The 21,089-nt window shown below is 41.2% G+C and overlaps 1 protein-coding gene across 1 annotated transcript in view; it reads right to left on the bottom strand.

The window, feature by feature from the left end:
* The window catches only part of ANK3 (ankyrin 3), a 706,927-nt gene extending 697,984 nt beyond the window's left edge, over positions 1-8,943 (bottom strand). The window contains exon 1 of the mRNA XM_049855202.1: positions 8,576-8,943. Within this exon, the coding sequence (XP_049711159.1) occupies positions 8,576-8,629 (54 nt within the window). The 5' untranslated portion in view covers positions 8,630-8,943. The remainder of the gene's footprint in view (positions 1-8,575) is intronic.
* Positions 8,944-21,089: the final 12,146 nt, after the last annotated feature.

Here is a 21,089-nt window from a genome sequence, read left to right as displayed (position 1 = left end):
TCGTGTACCAAAGACCAGCAATACCTCCACAAGAGTGAGGTGTGAACACTTCCAAAGGCTGAGAGTTTTGAGTTGAATTTTTAACCATTATGACTTTTTAAAATAGTCAGGATAGTTGTTGACTCTACAAAAATGTACTATGTGCGTAAAATATAATTATAACCATTTTAAATAACTATCATTTCAGAAGGATTGCAAACAATAAGGAGAAAGGAAAGGTAAATTAAAAAGCAATCTATCGTACTTCAAATTTCACTCGAAAGACAAGTATTAAATAGAAGTTGATATATCTGCCACAAAAATTACACATCTAGATCCTTTAAGGATAAAATATAAATGCAAATAGCTATTTCAATCTACGATGGGATCCTGAGTACCTTGTGAGTCCATAAAGAATAACAGGGATAATCTCAGTATTTTAGAATTAAATATTTAGCATATTACATTCTAATTCTGCAAAAACTAATAATACTATATGGCACATCAGTCTCCTTTGTCTAAAACACAATATTAACAAGAAACATAATTTTAAAATTATAACAAATCACATGTATTGCACTGTAAATATTGTAAAAAGAAAAGAATGTTGCTATCAGTGTGAACTTTCACTTGAAATTTTAGAAACCAATCCAAATTTTATTTCACATTGAGCATCTGTCCCATATAATAATAATATATGGCTGCTTTGGTTAGGCCTAGTGGTGACAGAGTTGATCACAATAAAATGTACTCAAATTGCTTCAAGGTACAACATGTTCTTGTTTTTGTTTTGTTGTTTTGTTTTAATTTCACCATTCAAAACCCAAAACCCATTGCCATTGAGTCGATTCCTGCTCGTAGTGACCCTATAAGGGCAGAGTAGAACTGCCCCACAGAGTTTCCAAGGAGCACCTGGTGCATTCAAACTGCTGACCTCTTGGTTAGAAGCTGTAGCTTTTAACCACTATACCACCAGGGTCTCCTTCAGGGAGTTGAATTACTCATACTTTTCATGCAAAGAGGGATATCATTGCTGATGTCAGAGGGATTCTGGCAGAAAACAGAGAATACCAGAAAGATGTTTACCTGTGTTTTGTTGACTATGCAAAGGCATTCAACTGTGTGAACCATAACAAATTATAGATACCATTGGAAACGAATGGGAATTCCAAAGCTCTTTATGGGGCAGTTCTACTCTGCCATATAGGGTCGCTATGAGTCGGAATCGACTCGACGGCACTGGATTTGGGTAATTGTGCTCATGTGAAACTTGTACATAAACCAAGAAGCAGTCATTCAAACAGAACAAGCAGATGCTGCATGATTTAAAACCAGAAAAGGTGTGCATCAGGGTTGTGTCTTTTTAACATACTTATTCAATCTGTACACTGAGCAAGTAACCTGAGAAGATGGACTATATGAAGAACTTGGTATCAAGACTGGAGGAAGACCTACTATATGCAAATGACACAACCTTGCTTGCTGAAAGAGAAGAAGACTTAAAGCAATTACTGATGAAGATCAAAGACTACAATCTTCAGTATGGATTACAGCTCAAAATAAAGAAAACAAAAATCCTCACAACTGGACCAATAGGCAACACCATGATAAACAGAAAATATTGAAGTTCTCAGGTATTTCATTTTACTTGAATCCACAATCAACACCCAAGGAAGCAGTAGTCACGAAATCAAAAGACACATTGCATTAGGCAAATCTGTTACAAAAGACCTCTTTAAAGTGTTAAAAAGCAAAGATGTCACCTTGAGGACTAAAGTGCACCTGACCCAAGCCATGATACTGTCTTGTGTGTGTGTGTGTGCGCTTTAAGTGAAAGTTTACAAATCAAGTCAGTCTCTCATACAAAAACTTATACATACCTTGCTAAGTACTCCTAACTGCTCTCTCCCTAGGCAGACAGCACACTCCCCCTCTCCACCCTGTATTCCCCATGTCCATTCAACCAGCATCTCTCTCCCTCTGCCTTCTCATCTTGCCTCCAGACAGGAGCTGCCCATACAGTCTCATTTGTCTACTTGAGCCAAGAAGCTCACTCCTCACCAGTATCGTTTGCCATGATATTTTTCAATCACCTCATATGTATGTGAAAGCTGGACAATGAATAAGAAAGACCAAAGAAGAACTAAGGCATGTGAATTACAGTGTTTGGTGAAAATTACTAAATATACCATGGACTGCCAGAATAACGAATAAATCTGTCTTGCAAGAAGTAAAGCCAGAATCCTCCACAGAAGCGAGGATGGCGAGACTTCATCTTACATGCTTTGGACATGTCATCAGGAGGGACCAGTCCCTGGAGCAGCACATCATGCTTGGTAGAGGGTCAGTGAAAAAGATGAAGACCCTCAGCAAGATGGACTGACCCACTGGCTGCAACAATGGGCTCAAACTTAGCAACGATTTCGAGGATAGCACGGGACCGGGCAGCATTTCGTTCTATTGTACATGGGGTCACTACAAGTCAGAATCAACTTGACGGCACCTAACAACATCAGTTCATGACACATTATCATTGCTTTATTTTGTGGTTAAAGCAATTGATTGCTAACTGAAAGGTCGGCAGTTCGAAACCACCAGCAGCTCCGCAGGAGAAAGAAGTGGTAGTCTGCTTCCATAGGGATTTACAGCTTGGAAACCCTGTGGGGTCACTATGAGTCAGAATCAACCCAACAGCAATAGCTTTGGTTTCTGGGGTTTTTAATTTTTTGTATTCTTTACCTATTATTCCTTATTCCTTCATAGCCCACTGCCATGCACAGGGTCTCACAGAGCCATTCTCATGCACTTAATGTGTATCTTAAGTGTTTTCTTACGAAATGTATACTATGCTACGCTCATGAATATTTAATTCACATAAATGATTTAATGTCACATATCTTACACTCTTTCACTTTTTTTTACCAAGGACTATATTCTGAAGATCCATCCATGTTGTTTTTATTTAATCTATAGCTTCTAACACCTGCAGACAACTCCATGATCTACGTCCCTCTTTTACCTTCCCCTCTTCCAGCAATGGTTGCCCTCCAACTGCCCTCAACCACTAATAACACAGCAGTGAATAACCTTGAACACGTCCTCTTAGGAACCTGTGGGACACGTTCCAGTGTCCACCTATGGGAATGGAATTGATGGGTCATAGAGTAAATGACTAGTTAATTTGCTTAAGTAATGCCAGATTGCTTGCCAGAACAGCTGCCCCAATCTACTCTCCCACCAAGGACATACAAGGACTCATTTCTTCCCTCCTTCCCTCATTTGGTTTTCCCAACTGTTAACTCCATAAAGGCCAAGAACAAGTCAACCTCTGAACCTTACTTTTCTTTTCAATAAAATGAGAATATCTACTTTAATAACATGATTATGGTTGTTGTGAAAAACCAATGTAAAGAAATAATACGAAAGCACTTTAAAAACTGGACAGGGAATGGCTATTTACAAATTATTGTTTCTTATTCTTTTAATGATCATTTCTAACTATGTCACTTCCCTCAAAAAAACAAAAAAAAAAAGAGGACATAAGTTAATAAGCTTGAAGCTTGGAAAATGAAACTTCCTGAACATTAAGGGAAGCTGTAATGGATTAAAGCTTTGAATAGGCAAGCTACCGACTTGGAGAATATAGTCACAAGTCCTTTTTCTGACAAAGGACTTATATCCAGAGTATATAAAGAGCTCTTACAAAGACGGAAACCCTGGTGGCGTAGCAGTTAAGTGCTATGGCTGCTAACCAAAGGGTCGGCAGTTCGAATCTGCCAGGCGCTCCTTGGAAACTATGGGGCAGTTCTACTGTCCTATAGGGTCACTATGAGTCAGAATCGACCCGATGGCACTGGGTTTGGTTTTGGTTTTCTTACAAAGACAAAACAATCCAATTTTCTAAATGGACAAAAGACTTTTACAGGCACTTTACAAAGGAAGATACAAGAATGAAAAATGCCTCTTAGTAACAAGGAAACATATCGCTTTATTATTAATCTCTATACCTCTCCCTTTGCATTTAAGTTTTTTTTTTTTTTTTTAAACCATAGGCTGTTACAGTTGGAATGAACCTTAGAAACTGTTTTTCCAACTCTCTCCTTTTTCAAATGGAGAAATTGAAATCCAGGGAGGTGATATGATTCCAAAGTTACAGAACTGGTTAAATGGAGAATCTTCACCTCCTGAGTTCACCACTACTTTTCTCTCCATTACTCAGGGAGACAGGAGTTCAGTTTCAGCCCTTTGCAAACTGCAAATTGTATAGCCTTCCTGAAGTTCAGTTTCTTTGTGTATAAATCATCCCTTATGGTTTGGTCTGAAGGATAGGGGCAATGGATGCAAACCGTGGCTGTTATTATTCCTAAGCAAAGCAGTTACATTTTCTAGATGCATATGTCTTCTCGATCCAATTGGACTATAAGCTTTTCAAAGGTTTAAAAACAAGGCTCACACCGTGCACCTGACCTAAGAGTACCTTTCTTATAAGAGCTCGAGAATATCAAGTCATCACAGCTGCTCCTTAATCTGAATGCCAGGTTCTTCTTGTCAGTTATTTGATCACTCATTCAACAAATATTAATTGAGGGCTACTGCATGCAAAGGCCTGTGTTTGGTGCTAAAGAGCAAAGTTGCAGTTCCAACAAAGTTGTTCTTTACCAGATTCCATATACATCATCATAATGTGGAAAAAGGAATGGGGAAGGAAAGACCCGCACTTGTATGGAGAAGCCTTGGCATCAAGCCTTGGTCTTCTCCAGAGAAGCAGCACAGTGCACACGTGTAGCTAGATGCTAGAGGGACACAGCACCTAATGATGGATCACCGTAGTCATTTTCAAACCACCTCGGGAAACAGCCTTGCTAATTTAGCAACACACAGTTCTCCAGATCTTTATTCTACAGTGGCATTTAAATTAAGTTCCCTACCACGCCAGGTCCATGTATTCATGCACTGCCCAGAAAACAAAACATATCGAAGGCCAATTTTCCAGTATTTCTACTTTCTTTAATATTATCTGAAAACTGCAGTAACTAATCTGATGAAAGAAACATCACTTTCAAACATGCTGGGACAAGTATCCAAGGTGTATTTCAACAGCCGTAGATTTTGAAGATGTCACCACATCTCTCAGAATTCAATCAAGAAAAAAATACATAGTACTCAAACAGATACTCACTTTAAGTTTAATACAACGCCCAGTCTATAACCACAGTTGGGCTGCCGGTGCTTAAAATTTTTTTTTTTTTAACAGAAAGTAGGTAATATCAAATAACTTCAACCATTATATAGTGGATAAAAAAAAACCAAACCCAGTGCCGTCGAGTCGATTCCGACTCATAGCAACCCTGTAGGACAAAGTAGGACTGCCCCATATAGCTTCCAAGGAGTGCCTGGCGGATCTGAACTGCTGACCCTTTGGTTAGCAGCCATAGCACTTAACCACCTCGCCACCAGGGATAGAAGGCAATTTTAAGCTGTTTTCACCTGTTGACATTAGATGAAGATGAAAAACTGCAAATCTGTGGCCCTATTTTTCCAGGTGAGGTCAGTGGTGGTTCAGTGGTAGAGTTCCGGCCTTCCAAGGAGAAGACCCAGGTCCAATTCCTGACCAGTGCACCTCATATGCAGCCACCACCCATCAGTCAGTGGAGGCTCCAGTGTTGCTATGATGCTGAGCAGGTTTCAGGAGGGTTCCCAGACTACAATAAACTAGGAAGAAAGGTCTGGCCAGCTACTTCCAAAAATCAGCCAATGAAAACCCTAGGGATCACAGCAATTAGGTCCACAGCCGATCACAGGGATGGCAAAGGACCTGGCAGTGTTTAGTTCCACTGAACATGGGGCTGCCATGCGTCAGAGCCAACTTGATGGCAGCTAACAACATTTTTTCAGGTACCTTAGCATTAATCCAACATCTCGTTGGCATACACATTTGCCAAACTCAACAGTAGAGTTAGCTGAACAGGTGAACAACAGCCCATAAATTCATACAAGGAAAGGTTACTTCAGATCTGATTAGATCATTAGTAACCTTGATCTTTTCAGAAGGGTTAACTGCAATAATGTGAGTTTGGGGAAGTTGTAGCAAGACTAATCCCAATTAAAAATCAGTTTCAATGTTGTAACTTAGAATCATTCTCAGATAAAAGTGTCAGATAGCTGGTCTCCTCAATTTCAGGTATTTAGCTTATTCATAAAAGTAAAAATGCCATTTATATAGGCTAGAATTTCACACAATTACCAATTTGGGCAATGATTTACTAAAATTACAATAACACATTCTATACAAATATTATCTGCATAAAAATGGATAACTTTTAAATCAAGAAGTTACTAATTAGAAATCAAACTGAGAACAATTGCTAAGAGTCCTGAGCAATTATATTCCCTTCTATGACCAAAATATTATTGTAGAATTCGGCCCATTCACTTGTTCTATAAACCCATTAACACTGCAAAAAGAAAAAAAAAAAGTTTTGAAGTACTGAATAAAGGAAAACCGCAATTCTAATATAATCACCGCCACAAAAATGCAAACGAATTCAAAATCCCCAGTGTTTTCCTGGATCCCAAAACACACCACTGGTCTTTACATTGTCTAAAGGACATTGAGCCACATTCTCTGCGATGGAGCCTAACACATCGTTGTGCTGACTGCAAAACAGATATTTATTTATGCCTTCACAAAAAGAACACTGAAAACCACCATAAATAACAGTCCAACTACAGTCCAGATTCACAACTCACTCATTCATCTTCCACTGATTTGAGAGCTATGAGAAATCGGCCGTCTAGATATTAGTGACCGGCCTGGAGATATCTGACTGACTGCTTTATTTCAGTCAGTTTTCCTTTCAGAGATGTTAGGGGTTTTAATTTTACAGTCACTTTCAATATTAAAAATTGGCTTCTCTAAAGATGCACAAGTTTGAGCCCAGGTCAGCAGATTATAAGGATGCCTGAACTGCTAAAGGAGCAGTCCGTGCCCGCTCTGAATGTCTCCCTCCGGTTTTCCTGTCAAGGCCTAGGTGCCCTGGCCAACATTCCTGAAAAAGGTCTGGGGTTTAGAGCCCTGGTATGAACTCCTGGGGGCTTTTAAAAGTGGCCTCTTCCAAAATTAGACAAGCCCCTCATACATTCAAACAAGCAAAACCAAAACTCAGAATCAAAGTAGCAATAAAAATCACCAACTTTGTCAAGAGTTGAGAGTCTTCTTTTGAAGAATTCCCCTTAATTCTGTGAGGATTTCCGGAAATGACAGGCAGGAATGAAGACAAGTTATGGGCTGGGAGTTTTGTGTGTTTCAAGGGCAATTTTATGTAATTTGAAACTAAGTAAAATGCTACTCAAACGTGCTTCATTTTCAACAACCTCGGATTTATCTATTTTTGTCCTAAAATAGGTAACTCATATACTTAACAAAAGTCTCAAACGGGAAGTGAAAGGTAAATCTTCCTCCCACCCATTCCCCAGGTCCCCTCCCCAGAGACAACTATTGTTTCCCGAGTACCCTTCCGTAGACATGCTCTGCACATGAAAACATACGCGAGTGTTTTAAACCAATTATTCTATATTTACACAAAGTGGCAGCTCCAAAATTGTTATTAAACGCCTCCGGGCTTAAAGGTAGCAATCTGCTGGGAACAGGGGGAGGAGGGGAGGCAGCATGAGAAGATTTATCTTGAAGCTGCGGTTTCAAGCACCGGTTTTTACTTAGTGTGCTTTTACTTGAATACCTTTGAAAGGCTCTCGGAGATTCCAAAAAAACAAAACACCAAACCCGTTGCCGTTGAGTCCATTCCGACTCATAGCGACCCTACAGGACAGAGTAGAACTAACCCCGTAGAGTTTCAAAGGACAGGCTGGTGGATTCAAACTGCCCACCTTTTGGTTAGCAGCCTGAGCTCTTAACTACGGCGCCATCAGGAAGGTGAATCCCCCACAAGCCACCCCTTAGCACAGCCACTGTATTCTCACTGATCTACACTTTTATGTCGCAAACTTTAAAGTATATTTCATATTTTCAATGGGTTAAATGAAGTATCTCAATTCACCTTCCAAAAAAAAGAGCCGAATTCTGAAGGTAACTTTCAGAACCAGGTGATTTCCTTCCTCCCCGCCAAACGAGCTGCCTACTTCGGTCGTGTCCTTAGGAAGGGTTCAGCTTGGCACGAACGTGGAGGGGCGAACCAAGAACAGAGAAATCCAAAGAAGAGAGAAGAGGGGAGTTCTGGGCCGCGCTTTTCTTCTTCTAGACAACTTTCGAAACAGAAACCCTAAATTCATGGGCCCTCCCTCGCTCGGGATGCTCCCTGCGCTGAGACCGGCTTTGAGCTCACGCCTGCGCCCCGGGCCGCAACTTCGACCCCCGCGCCCGGGGCGCAGCCCGATCCCTACGAGGCGCAGGAATTGGGAATCCCCCACAGCTCGCCTTTCAGGCGCTCTCCGGCACCCCCAGGAGTGCGGGGCTCCAGGCAGCGCCTCTCTGTCCCCAGAGTCCCCGGGACCCTCGTCCCACCACTCCCGTCCGCCCGGGTCCCCGCGCGCCCCTCCCGGGACGAAAGCACAGGTAAGGGGGCGGCGCGGCGCTCACCTGCGCAGGAGGGGTGCTCTCCGCTCCAGCTAGAGAGGAGGACGAGGAGGCCATGTTGTGGGGCTACTGCTGCTGCTGCTGCTGCTCCTTCCAGGAACTTTGCTCTCCCCTCCCGCCCCGCTCTTCCTGACCCCAAAAGTGGGACTCCTTTGGAAAAAGTACAGCTGCGGCTCAGGAACGCCAGGCACGGCTCTGCGGCGCCCGCCCCGCGCGCCGTCTCCTCCCCCTTGCTGTGTCGGCAGCGCCCGCCAGGTGCCCGCCCGGGCCGGTGCGGCGGGGGGCGGACCCGGCTCAGGTAGAGGCCCGGCGGCGGGACCAAGTGCGGAGCGCAGCGCTCCAGCCGGCTCCCAGCTGCCTTCTGGGCCCGCGGAGCATGCCCAGTCGGTCCGGCCCCACGCTCCAGGGGCTCCGGCTGGGGAGCCCAGCCGGTGCTCAGGGGTCTGAGCCGCGGCAGGGCCAAGGGTGCACGGAAGTGAGGAATGGGTGGCCTTACGGGAATGGGGGGAGCAGGGACAGCAGGAAGGGGGTGAAGGAGCCCTGTTTCATCGAGCTGCTAAAAAGTTACATTTCCAAAAAAAAAAAATCAAACCGACTGCGGTCGAGTGGATTCCGACTCATAGCGACCCTATAGGACGGAGTAGAACTGCCCCACAGTTTCCAAGGAGCGCCTGGTGGATTCGAACTACCGATCCCTTGGTTAGCAGCTGTAGTACTTAACTACTAAGCCACCAGGGTTTCCAAGAGTTCCATTAAAACCAAAAAACTAAACCCACTGCCGTCGAGTCGATTCCGACTCACAGCGACCCTGTAGGACAGAGTAGAACTACCCCGTAGAGTTTTCAAGGAGCGTTCCATTAGCCACCCCAATATTATAATAAAATAATATTTTCTAGTGTAATTAATTGATGCTTATTCAAGCCTAAATGGATAAAGGCATAAATAGACAATTTAGCCGAGTTTTTTGTTTATTTTTGTTTTTTTGGTGTTATTAAACTGTAGCATATAATCTATGTAAAAAGCAACGTTTGTCATGCAGACAGCTTCAAAACAATGTCCTCAACTTCCCTTCCACTCCACCCAGTTCCCAGTTACCCTCAAAGAAAACCACATTGCCTCAGCTAAACCTGTCAATTAAAAAATAACTCTGGAGCTGTCCGGGGTGTGAAATAGGGACTGAATCTGACCCCAGTAGGAAATGAGGAGCAGGTCTCTAAGTGTACTGGTTTCTAGGAGCGCAAACGACAAGTGTTTGGGGAATTCCTGTCCTGGACAAAGCTGGGGGGACATCTGGGCAACAGGTCGCTGTCCTGACAGATTTCACTCTTTTGGCAATTGCTCCTCACATGCTGTGGTTACCTGCTCTGGAGTTGTCCAGTGGATGGAAACTGGCCCCTCACAACACATTGCTGTTAGGTGCAGTCAGTTGATTCTGACTCATAGCAACCATATGTACAACAGCTCGAAATGGCGCCAGATCCTTCACCACCCTTACAATCATTGCTGTGTTTGAGCTCATTAATACAGCCAGCTATGTCAATCCATGTCGTTGAGGGTCTTTGTCTTTTTCAACGGCCCTCTACTTCACCTAGCATAATGTCCTTCTCCAAGAACTGGTCCCTCCTGGTAACATATCCAAAGTAGGTGAGACAAAGTCTTGCCATCCTTGCTTCTCAGGAGCATTCTGATCATATTTCTTCCAAGACAGACTTGTTCATTCTTCTAGTAGTCCATAGTATATTCAGTATTCTTCACCAACACCATAATTCAAATGCCTCAATATTCTACCTTATTCATTGCAAACCCTGGTGATGTAGTGGTTAAGTGCTATGGCTACTAACCAAAAGGTCAGCAGTTCAAATCTGCCAGATGCTTCTTGGAGGCTGTATGGGCAGTTCTACTCCGCCCTGTGGGGTCTGTATGAGAATCAGCTCGATGGCACGGGGTTTGGTTTTTTTTTGATTCATTGTTCATCTTTTTTATGCATATGAGACGATTGAAAACACCTTGGCTTGGATTAAGCACACCTTAGTCCTCAAAGTGACATCTTTGCTTTTTAACACTTTAAAAAGGTCTTTTACAGCAGATGTGCCCAATGCAATCTATTGTTTGAATTCTTGACTACTGCTTCCATGAGCGTTAGTGAAATCCTTGGCAACTTCAATATTTTCTCCATTTATTGTGATGTTCCTTATTGATCCAGTCGTGAGGATTTTTGTTTTTTTGTGTTGAGGTATAATCCATACTGAAAGCTGTAGTCTCTGCTCTTCTTCAGTGCTTCAAATCCTCTTTACTTTCATCAACCATGTTTGTGTCATCTGCATATCGAAGGTGTTAATGAGTCTTCCTCCAATCCTGATGCCATGTTCTTCATATAGTCCAGGTTCTCAGATTATTTGCTCAGCATACAGATTGAATAAATCTGATGAAAGGATACAACCCTGACGCACACCTTTCCTGATTTTAAACCACACATTATACTCTTGTACTGTTTGAATGACTGCCTCTTTTTCTATACAGGTTCCGCATTAGCAAAATTAAGTGTTCTGGAATTTCCATTCTTTGCAATATTATCCATAATTTGCTATGATTCACACAGTCAAATACCTTTGCTTAGTCAATAAAATGCAGGCAATCATCTCTCCGGTATACTTTGCTTTCAACCATGATTCATATGACATCAGTAATGATATCCCTCGTTGAATCCGACTTGAATTTCTTGCAGGTCCCTTTCGGTGTACCGCTGCAACCATTTTTGATTTATCTTCAGCAAAATTTTATTTGCATATGATAATAAATGACATTGTTTGATAATATCCACATTCTGTTGGATCACCCTTTTTGGAGTGGGCATAAATATGGATCTCTTCCAGTTGGTTGGCCAGGAAGCTGTCTTGCAGATTTCTTGGCGTAGACTAGTGAGTACTTTTGGCTTTGCATTCATTTGTTGAAACACCTCACTGGGTATTCCGTCAATTCCTGGAGCCTTGTTTTTTGCCAATGCCTTCAGTGCAGCTTGGACATCTTCCTTCAGTATTGTTGGTTCTTGATCATATGCTACCTCCTGAAATGGTCGAATGTCCATGTCAGGGGACAGCCCCAGCAAGAAAAGGCCTTCACTGTGTGTCCTGGCAGATAATCCAAAGAACTGACATGTAGCCCTTTCCAGATTCATGAGTTCAGGGAAATTTACTGACACAGGCAAACAGCTGCTCTCCAGTGGTGGCTGGCTGGAGTATTTTCCGCAACCTCCTAGCAAGGGACCCAAGCTTATATACCATTCCAGCTGGGACCTAAGGCTCATAGTTTTCTCCCACGTCCTTGGGCAGTCAGCGTTCCCAGGGACTTCATGTCCAGGCCCAGATGTTTTGCTTCTTGTTGCTAAGGCATTCTTCGGCCTTGGCCACTGGCCCAGCCATGCCACTCCTGGCCTTGTACCTTAGCCCAAGTCCATCGCAAATTCATCCCCAGCACGCTTTGATCAATTTCAGACTGCAGAACTTGGTAAAAATATTTACTTTCTTCATTCTTCATGTTACTGGTTGGTATGTAAATTAGAATAATTGTCGTATTAACTGGTCTTCCTTTAGGCATATGAATGTTATTCTGTCACTAACAACATTGTCCTTCGGGATAGGTCTTGAAATGTTCTTTTTGACAATGAATATGATGCCGTTCCTCTTCAATTTGTCATTTCTGGCATAATAGACCACATGATTGTCTGATTCAAAATGGCCAATACCAGTCCATTTCAGCTCACTATTGCCTAGGATATTGATCTTCAAGTGTTCCATTTCATTTTTGACAACTTCCAATTTTCCTAGATCTGTGCTTTGTACGTACCACGTTCTGATTACTAATAGATGTTTGCAGCTGCTTCTTCTCATTTTGAGTCGTGCCACATCAGGAAATTTAGGTTCTGAAAGCTTTACTCCATCCATGTCATTAAGGACCTCTCACAGGTGTGACCAGAGGTGCCTTTCATTGGAGCCTGGCCAGGGCATTAAATGACAGCAGATCACATGGTGAAAGAGTTATTATTACCTTTTCAAGTCTCTTCCAGTTCTTCTGAGTACAACAAGGAGAAAATATTCTCTCTCAGACATTGGTTAATTTTTTTTTTTTTTTTTTTTTTAAATCAGAGAAAGAGACCAGGCCCCAGGCTCAAACCCTTAGGTTACACTTGTACCCTTAATTAGATTTTATAGCATTGTTTAGTTTTCATTGTTTATTGCTGTGCTTACTTTCTATTTTTGGCAAGTGAATATAGTTTTTCATTAATGGTAGGGATCTAAAGTATCCTTTTTAAGTCAATGTATTTAAGAGAAACATTATATAAAGAAAAATTGTAAGAAAGTTACAGTTCAGGTAGGATTGGGATAAAGCAAAAAATTGCGGAGGTAGGTAGGGAATGACTGAAGTGTTCGAAACTGACAGTTAAAGGCTAGAATACCTCCTTAGCCAGAGAGTTAGCTGTGCTTCTGATTTAACACCTAGCTCAGCTCCTCCATAACACACATAAAGCCAGAATAACATTTATTGGGCATCTGGTCTGTGTCGGGTCCTATGCTAAGCATCTTATTCATATTATCCCATTTGGTCCTCACAAAAGCCTTGCAAGACAGGCAGTACAATCTGGATTTTGAGTCTCAGAAACATTAATTTAGCCGAGATTCACCAATAAGTAGAGCACCAATGACTCAGTAGTTTGGTCATTCTTGAGTTTTATAAACCACCTTATTGTTTAGCAAGTCCCCAAACCCCCTAAACTTGTCAAATTCTGTATGGCGTTTCGTGAGCATAAATGGAATGCATAGTTTTCATCAACTTTTCAAAGGGATCTCTCTGTACATTCAAAAAACTTTAAGAACCACTGTTATTATTTATAGGGGAGTCTCACCTTTTGGATCATAAGGTCCATGAGGGCAAAGGCCCTGTCTTAAATCTTCTTGTATCCCCATTATGCCTAGCCTGGTGCTTTATTCCCTCAGGCAATTTATTTTCTCAAGAATTGTTTGAGCTAAAAGGAATGTGTGAAGTAGACAATATAGGCTACAAGAAGGAGATAAGGGGTGGCTTGGGAAGGGTATCACCATGGCAAACCCTACACACACATACAGGTATTTTACAAGTGAGCTTCCTGGCACTCGTGCAGCCACAAAAGCCACGTCAAACAAGAGGCAAGAAGCCAACCAGGTAGACAATAGAAGGAGGAAGATGCAAAAGCTCTGCAAGAAGCTAACACCAGAAACAACACATGGGAGGTGAGCCCAAAAAGAGGTGCTTTCCTGCAGAGCTATTCCAGTGCAGTCTGTTTACCTGGCTGTCTCTTTCTGAGAAACACTCATGTTCAGAAGTGTCAAAGGCACTTCCCCTCCTCCAGAGCCAGGCTGCAACACAACCAAAAAATCTGACTGCAAGAACTGGAAGATTGGAAGCATCTCTCTTACCTTTAAAAACTAAACCAAACACCAAACAGCCCATGATTTCCTCTGACTGGGCCTTCTTCTCTCTGTCTCTCCCTTCATTACCAAGTATCTTCAAAGAATGGTAGTTGACGCTTGTGTCTCTACTTTCTCACTGTTCACACACTCCTTTATTCATAGTCATCAGGTTCTCCTTGCTACTTGCTGAAACTGCGTGTCTCAAATTGTAGCTGACCCCTTTGCCACATCCATTAAAGATTCTTGAAGACTTTATCTCAGTTGATCTTTCAAGGGTGCTTAACATAGTTGACAGTTACATTTTCCTTAAATATCTTCTAGGATTTTGACCTCAGTCTTCCTTACTATGCAGTCTCTGTGATTTCATATACCTTAAGGCTTCAGCTATCACACAATGACTCTCAAACCCAATTAAATCAATTTACCTGAGCCCCAAACCCATATTTCATCACATTCAAAATGGAACACCCCCTCTCCTTCTCCACCCCCAAGGACAACAGAACCTCACCCTCTATCAGTATTCCCCACCCTGGTTGATGGCATGTGCAAGCAACAAGACTTCCAAACCATTACCCTAAGGGTTGTCTTCAACTTTGTCCCCCTATCTTCCCCGTCCAATCAGATACTGAGTCCTAAATAATTCTTCAAAATATCTCCTCTTATCTATCCCCACTACGTCCCAGGCTTTGACCTTCTAATAGCTACCATTTATTGAGCGATTACTATGTACCAAGCCATGCTAACCTGTATTTTCTCATCATCTCTCACCTAGACAACTACAATGGCCTCCAAATTTTGTGCAGTGCATCAACTCTGTCATGTAATGTTATGATTTTCCTCAAATTTCAAAATTGATCTATATGATGTGCTGTTGTTGTGTGCCGTCAAGTCGATTCCAACTCATAGTGACCCTGTATGACAAAGTAGAAGTGCCGCATAGGGTGTCCTGGGCTGAAGTCTTTACAGATTTCCGGGTTTTTCTCCCACAGAGCCACTGATGGGTTCAAATCACTCATCTTTCAGTTAAAGTTTGCTTGACCATTGCACCACCAGGGCTTACCCTCTGTTAAAATCTTTTCGTTGTTCTATCTTTCAGGATAGAGGTTCAGCTTGGCACGGGTTCCTGTCCACTTCTTCTACCTGATCTCACAGCTGCTGGTCTCCGTCAGCATTTTTATCTTCATCCCCTTGGGTCGCAGGCACACCACACACAGCAGTTACTAGCAATTCCCCCAAACACCAAGGCCATTATTTTTCCATAGGGCATCCCTTCTGCCTAAAAGCCCCTCTCCCACCTTCTGGCCCCCCCCCCCTTCCCCACCCTCTCTGTCTGGTTAACTCCTATACCTTGGTCGAGACTCTTCAGATTGTCAGGGAAGCCTTCCCTATACTTTTCCTATTAAAGTGTAGTTCACTGACCTTTTTTTTTTTTTTTTTTTGTATTTTCAAAAGATCCTGCAGCATACCTCTAATTATTTTGAATTATAGGTCTACACTTATTTACAATTCAGAAATCTAAAAAAAAATTCAAAACCCAAAGACTTTTCCATAAGGTTGTGGCAATAATCTAAACTGAATTGATATGAGGCTATTTTTAGTCTTGATTCTGTTCAGTATGAATATTCATGTTTTTTAAATCAGGGGGTGCTGCCCAGACCCTTTTATGGGTGTTACATAATATCCAGTTTATGCATCATTTTACCATTCTAAAAACTCAGAATTCTGAAACACATCTGCCTCCAAGGGTTTCAGATAAGAGATATGGACTTATGTAGCCATTGCTTTCCTTGCCTGTCTCCACTTCTAATCACAAGCTTCTTGAAGCCTCAACTATATCTTTTTCATGTCCGAACCCCCAGTATCTAATGCAGTGTCTGGCTCAATAGAGGTTTGTTGAATAAATTAAAGTTATATTTACGAACTTGAGCTGTATTCCATAGGACTGCATCCCAAGGTCGAAACCTGATACCTCTGCTTGCCTCCCACATGGCTGTCCATCCTCTGGGCTACACTATACCTTGCACACACATCAGATTTCTCACTGTGTAGTAATTGTTTGCATATCTGTCTCTCCAGTGAGACTGAGCAGCTTGAGGGCAAGGATGGTGAGGTAGGAATCTTCATACATCTGGATTTGCATTGCCTAGCACAATGTCAGGTACACTGTACACTGGATCAATACATTTTGCTGAATGGTGGAGGGAAGAAAGGAACAGGAGGAGAAAGGCAGGGAAGGAGGAAGGGAAAATACAAAAGAGGATGGAAGGAGTCTGGGAGAAGGTGATTTAGCCTCTATTTCAAGGACTATAACAGTGTGTTCCAAATCCAGTCACTTCACAATATTTGCCAAATCTGTGCATCACCTTCAATACTTAATTTTTTGTGAAACTTAACTTTTTATCTAAACATATGTATTTTTAAAAGAAACTTTACAGTAGTATCTTAAATGGAAAAACACTTTCACTTGCACTAAATAGAAAATAATCGTAAAGATAGGTATAATGAAACAAAATATTATTGTAAATTTCTCATTTTATCCTGTTGCTTGCTTAAGGCCTGCTCCTTTTAAAAAGGAAACTTAGCAAATATTAAAGGGGCATGAAAGATTGGCACCAAATGTAAGCTTTTTTCTTGATGTGAGAAGTGAAAGAGAACCAAAAGGGTAGTAACTTATCATGTAGTTCAATATTATATAATACTCTGCCCTTAAACCACTTAATGTTATCTCAAGAACCACCAATAGAAGGTGGACCATATGAACTTCTCTCTATCTTGGCTTCTTTCCCTCCCTCTGCTTCTACATTGACGATATTGCGCCACGATAATTAGACATTCGGTTTCTTCCAGAGTAGTTTCTACTGTAATTAGACTGTAACCAATGACAGCAGGAATTTTCCTACCTAGCCATTAGCAATAGAAAAAAAAAAAAAAAAAAATCTTATTTCTCAGATGGTGTCTATGAGATAGCCAATAAACAAGGAAGCAAGTGTTAATACAAGAAGTTTTAGCCTGTGAGGAAATTTTGTTGAAGTTCAGGAGGAAATTATGGTTATGGAATGTGTGTGTGTTTCATAAAATTAGCGTGTCACATTTGTATAAAGACCAAAGTTTATTAGTGGTTACCAGGGGCAAGAGGAAGGGAGAAAGCGGGGTTAACAGTGACAGAAAAATCATATTGCTTAAGGGCAGGGTTGCACAGCCAATTGTAATTGCTGTCAATAAGTTGTACACATGTAAAAAGTTGATTTGGCAGAAGTTGCGTGATAAATACATTTATAACAGTGACACACACACACAAAAAAAAGAGCAGCTGCTGAGGCTGTTTATGTATAACCAAATACCTCATGGGATTTTGTTCCTTGGTTTAGAGTTTCAGGGTGATGGTTTCGTGGGACATCCCACTTAATTGGCCTAATAACATGTTTATTGCTTCTGTTCTACCTCCTAGTTCATTTCTTAGTGCCTGGGTCTTAAAAGCTTACAACCAGCCATCCAAGGCATAACAATTGGTCTCTATTAGCCTGGAGCAACAGAGGAAGATGAAGAGTCAGAAACAGAAGGATATAGAATGTGTGGCTAATTGCCTCCATGAACAACTACCTTTTGTGCCATGAGGCCAGAAGAACTAAATGGTGCCCGGCTACCATTACTGAATGTTTGGTTCAAATATTCTATAGAAGAATCCTGATCAAAAGGGGAAAATGCAGAACAGAATTTCAAAATCTCGTGGACTCCATACTTTCTGGAATCATTGAGGTTGGACGAAGCCCTGAAACTGGGCCCTCAGATAATTTCTAAACCTTAAACCAAAAATATCCCCTGAAGTCTTCTTAAAATCAAGTAATAGTTTACCTTCACTAGTAAAAAGGGTCTGCCTTGAGCCTTATGCTCTTTGAAGAACTACCTATTTGGGTTCAAACTAACAACAAAAACTTGAAAGATTAGATAGGAACCTTTGGGGGCAGTAAGTTTATGTTAATGGGGGAGGAACATTTTGGAAAAGGAGGAACAAAATGGTTGCACAATTCGAATTGTACAGTGTCACTAAATTGTACATGCAGAAACTGTTGGATTAGTGCATGTTTTGCTATGTATTTTGCAATAACCACAGCAAAATAAATACAATTTTTGAAAAAGAAAAATAAATTTTAAAAAGCAAGTAATGAAAGACATCTATATTTGGTTACCACTTACCATCGGGACTGTGATTGTTTGTAGAGCTATGTCACTTAATTTATAAATTTTATGAGAGGAAACAGCTCAACAAGCACAAAGCTTAACCAAAATGTTTTTTCTCTTGCGGCTTTTGGCCTCCTCTCTCCCCCCATGTGTGGCCTCCACTGGGTAGAAATTCATACTTCGAAATACACAGTAAAGATCATGGCTTAGCAAAATTTTTATCAAGGTCAACTGGAATAAGAATAGAGTGTTTATTTACTGAGTTAGTTTTGTAATCTCATGTAGAATATGGTTAAATAACTTATTTTAGTGTCTGTTTCCATTTCTAAATTCCTTAAATTTCTGAAACATTTGAAAGGAAATAGAGATCATCCTGTGACCTCCAGTGGTATGAGAAACACTATCTGACTCAACATATTTGAGATACTAATTATGATTTTTAAAACCCAATTACAAAGTAGTCTGTAAAAGAAGAAAATAAAGTTCGTAGTAAAGTCACAGAAAAGATCAGTGCGGTTGACTCTGTCTCCACATTAGATTATAATAACTTTTCATCGATTCCTTTCACTCGCCATGGTCTAGGATTTCAAAACAATACTATAAAGTGATAGTAATATGAATAATGTAACATCAATTCTCAAAAATATACATAAAAATTAACATAAAGCAAAACTAATTAGCAATGGAATATAAATTGGTAACATTCAGTCACATATTAAGAAGGAAAGAAAATGTTTCTTATTATCCTTGCCTGATCTGAACGAAATGAATGAAAAGGCGCCCTGGTGGCACAGTGGTTAAGCATTCAGATGCTAACCAAAACGTGGGCGGTTTGAATCCACCAGCTGCTCCTTGGAAACCCTATAGGCCAGTTCTGCTCTGTCCTATAGGGTCACTATGAGCCTGAATAGACTCAACAGCAATGGGTTTGGGTTTTTGTGGTTTTACCAATGAAAAGGAAAGCATGGCTTTGTTTTATTCATTGGCATAGCATCAAGGATACAGGGAAAAAGGAATAAAAAGAAGTGACACCCTAAGAACAAGATTTGGAAGAAAAAAAAAGACCACACTTTCAATTAAAATATTTTCTTCCTCTCAACATGTTCCTCCTAGTTTCCTCTTGTTTGCGTTTTACTCTATTTTGATTCTGCTAAACCAAAACCAGGCTCTCTTAATTCATGTATGTTTCTATCTTCATCCTGAACAAAGGGAAAAAATAATCATGAAGCCACTTGACCTGCCCTATACACTCTTTGCTCTCAGCTCCAATGAGATTGTCTATGTTAGTCTTTCTGCTTTATAAAGCTGTTTCTAGCGGCCTTCTATGGGACTTCAGCATCTAGGAATTCTAATTCACCATTTATGTGATATGGGGAAACCCTGGTGGCATACTGGTTAAGAGCTACAGCTGCTAACCACAAGGTCGGCCATTCGAATCCACCAGCTGCTCCTTGGAAACCCTGTGGGCCAGTCCTACTCCGTCCTATAGGGTCGCTGTGAGTTGGAATCAACTCGATGGCAACGGATTTGGTTTTTGGTTTGTGTGATATGAAAGGACTCCTGGTGGCACAGTGGTTAAAGTGATCAACTGCTAACCAAAAGGTCGGCGGCTCAAAACCACCAGTGTCTGCAGAACAAAGAGCTGGTAGTCTGCTTCCATAGCGATTTACAGCCTTGGAAACCCTATAGGGTCGCTATGAGTCAGAGTCGACTCAACAGCACTGGATTTGGTTGGTTTTGGTTATGAGATATGAAACCTTGAATGTCAAACCTGAGTTTTTAAATTCAAATCAGAAAATAAAGAAACCAGATTTAATGAAAACCTAAAATGCACCAATACAACTTCTCAAGACTACCCACAAACTGGCTCCACCCTCAGGGAGCCCCCCAAATTTTTGTTTACTTGGACATCCTATAACTGATGGTTTTATTTTGTCAAGCTCTTCCCCTTGTCCCCTCTTTCAAGTGCAATCAATAGCTTGCTTAAATAATTTCACATTGAAAGGTTTTGGAGAGCTACATGAAATTCTTGTGGACACCCTTAGGATACTGGTAAAACCAGGGGCCACCAACTTAGTAAAGATTGATAACTAGAGAAACAATCTTCACAATTTTTAACCCAGTACTGTCTCTTCTTTATAATTGTCACCTTCTGCTAGAACACGTATCTCTGGGGCTTCCACGTACAGTTGAGCAAGTGTGTACACTGCAAACAGTTGCCACAGCTGAGGGGCCAACATTCACAGCACAGTCACGGTAGAGGTGAAGATTTATTTCCAAATGTTTAGCAGGTGGCAATTAAAGGCCTACGAAATTCAACGTAGTTTGAAATTTTTTCTACAGATAGAGAGAACGTGTCTTGAGGAAAGAAGGAGAGTATTTCTTCATTTCCACAAAGATACTTATACAGAGATAGTGGCAGCCTGCAGGCCTACCCCAAAATGAAACATTAAACTTGAAATCCCATGAGAGCAGAGAATGTGGCTGTCATGTCTGCTACTGTATATCCCAGCAAGGAGCCTTGGACCTAGCACATATTTAGTGCTAAATTAATATTTGTTGTCTGCCTACTGAAAAACTCTGTATCTAATGACAGCTTTTCCAAATTACTGATGTATTTCTTTCCCATTACCTATCCTCTCTCACACTGAACTTATGCATCTACAGTGAGTCATTTTAATAAAATTATGGAAAGATACAGTGGAAATATAGGGCACTATGTAAATGTCGCTATGAGTCGGAATCTACTAGACAGCACTGGGTTTACTGGGTTATGTAAATGTTACAATGTTACTATATAAACGTTAGTTGATTTATGAGACAATGACATTTGAAGCTTATTTCCCTTTATTAATCATCTCTTTACAGCTAAGCCTTCTTTTTTGCAGAGCGCT

This window comes from Elephas maximus, chromosome 16 (assembly GCF_024166365.1).
Source record: "Elephas maximus indicus isolate mEleMax1 chromosome 16, mEleMax1 primary haplotype, whole genome shotgun sequence".
Classification (NCBI taxonomy): Eukaryota; Metazoa; Chordata; class Mammalia; order Proboscidea; family Elephantidae; genus Elephas; species Elephas maximus.
The sequence above is the reverse complement of the archived record's forward strand: the minus strand, read 5'-3'. Positions and strand labels throughout refer to the sequence as shown.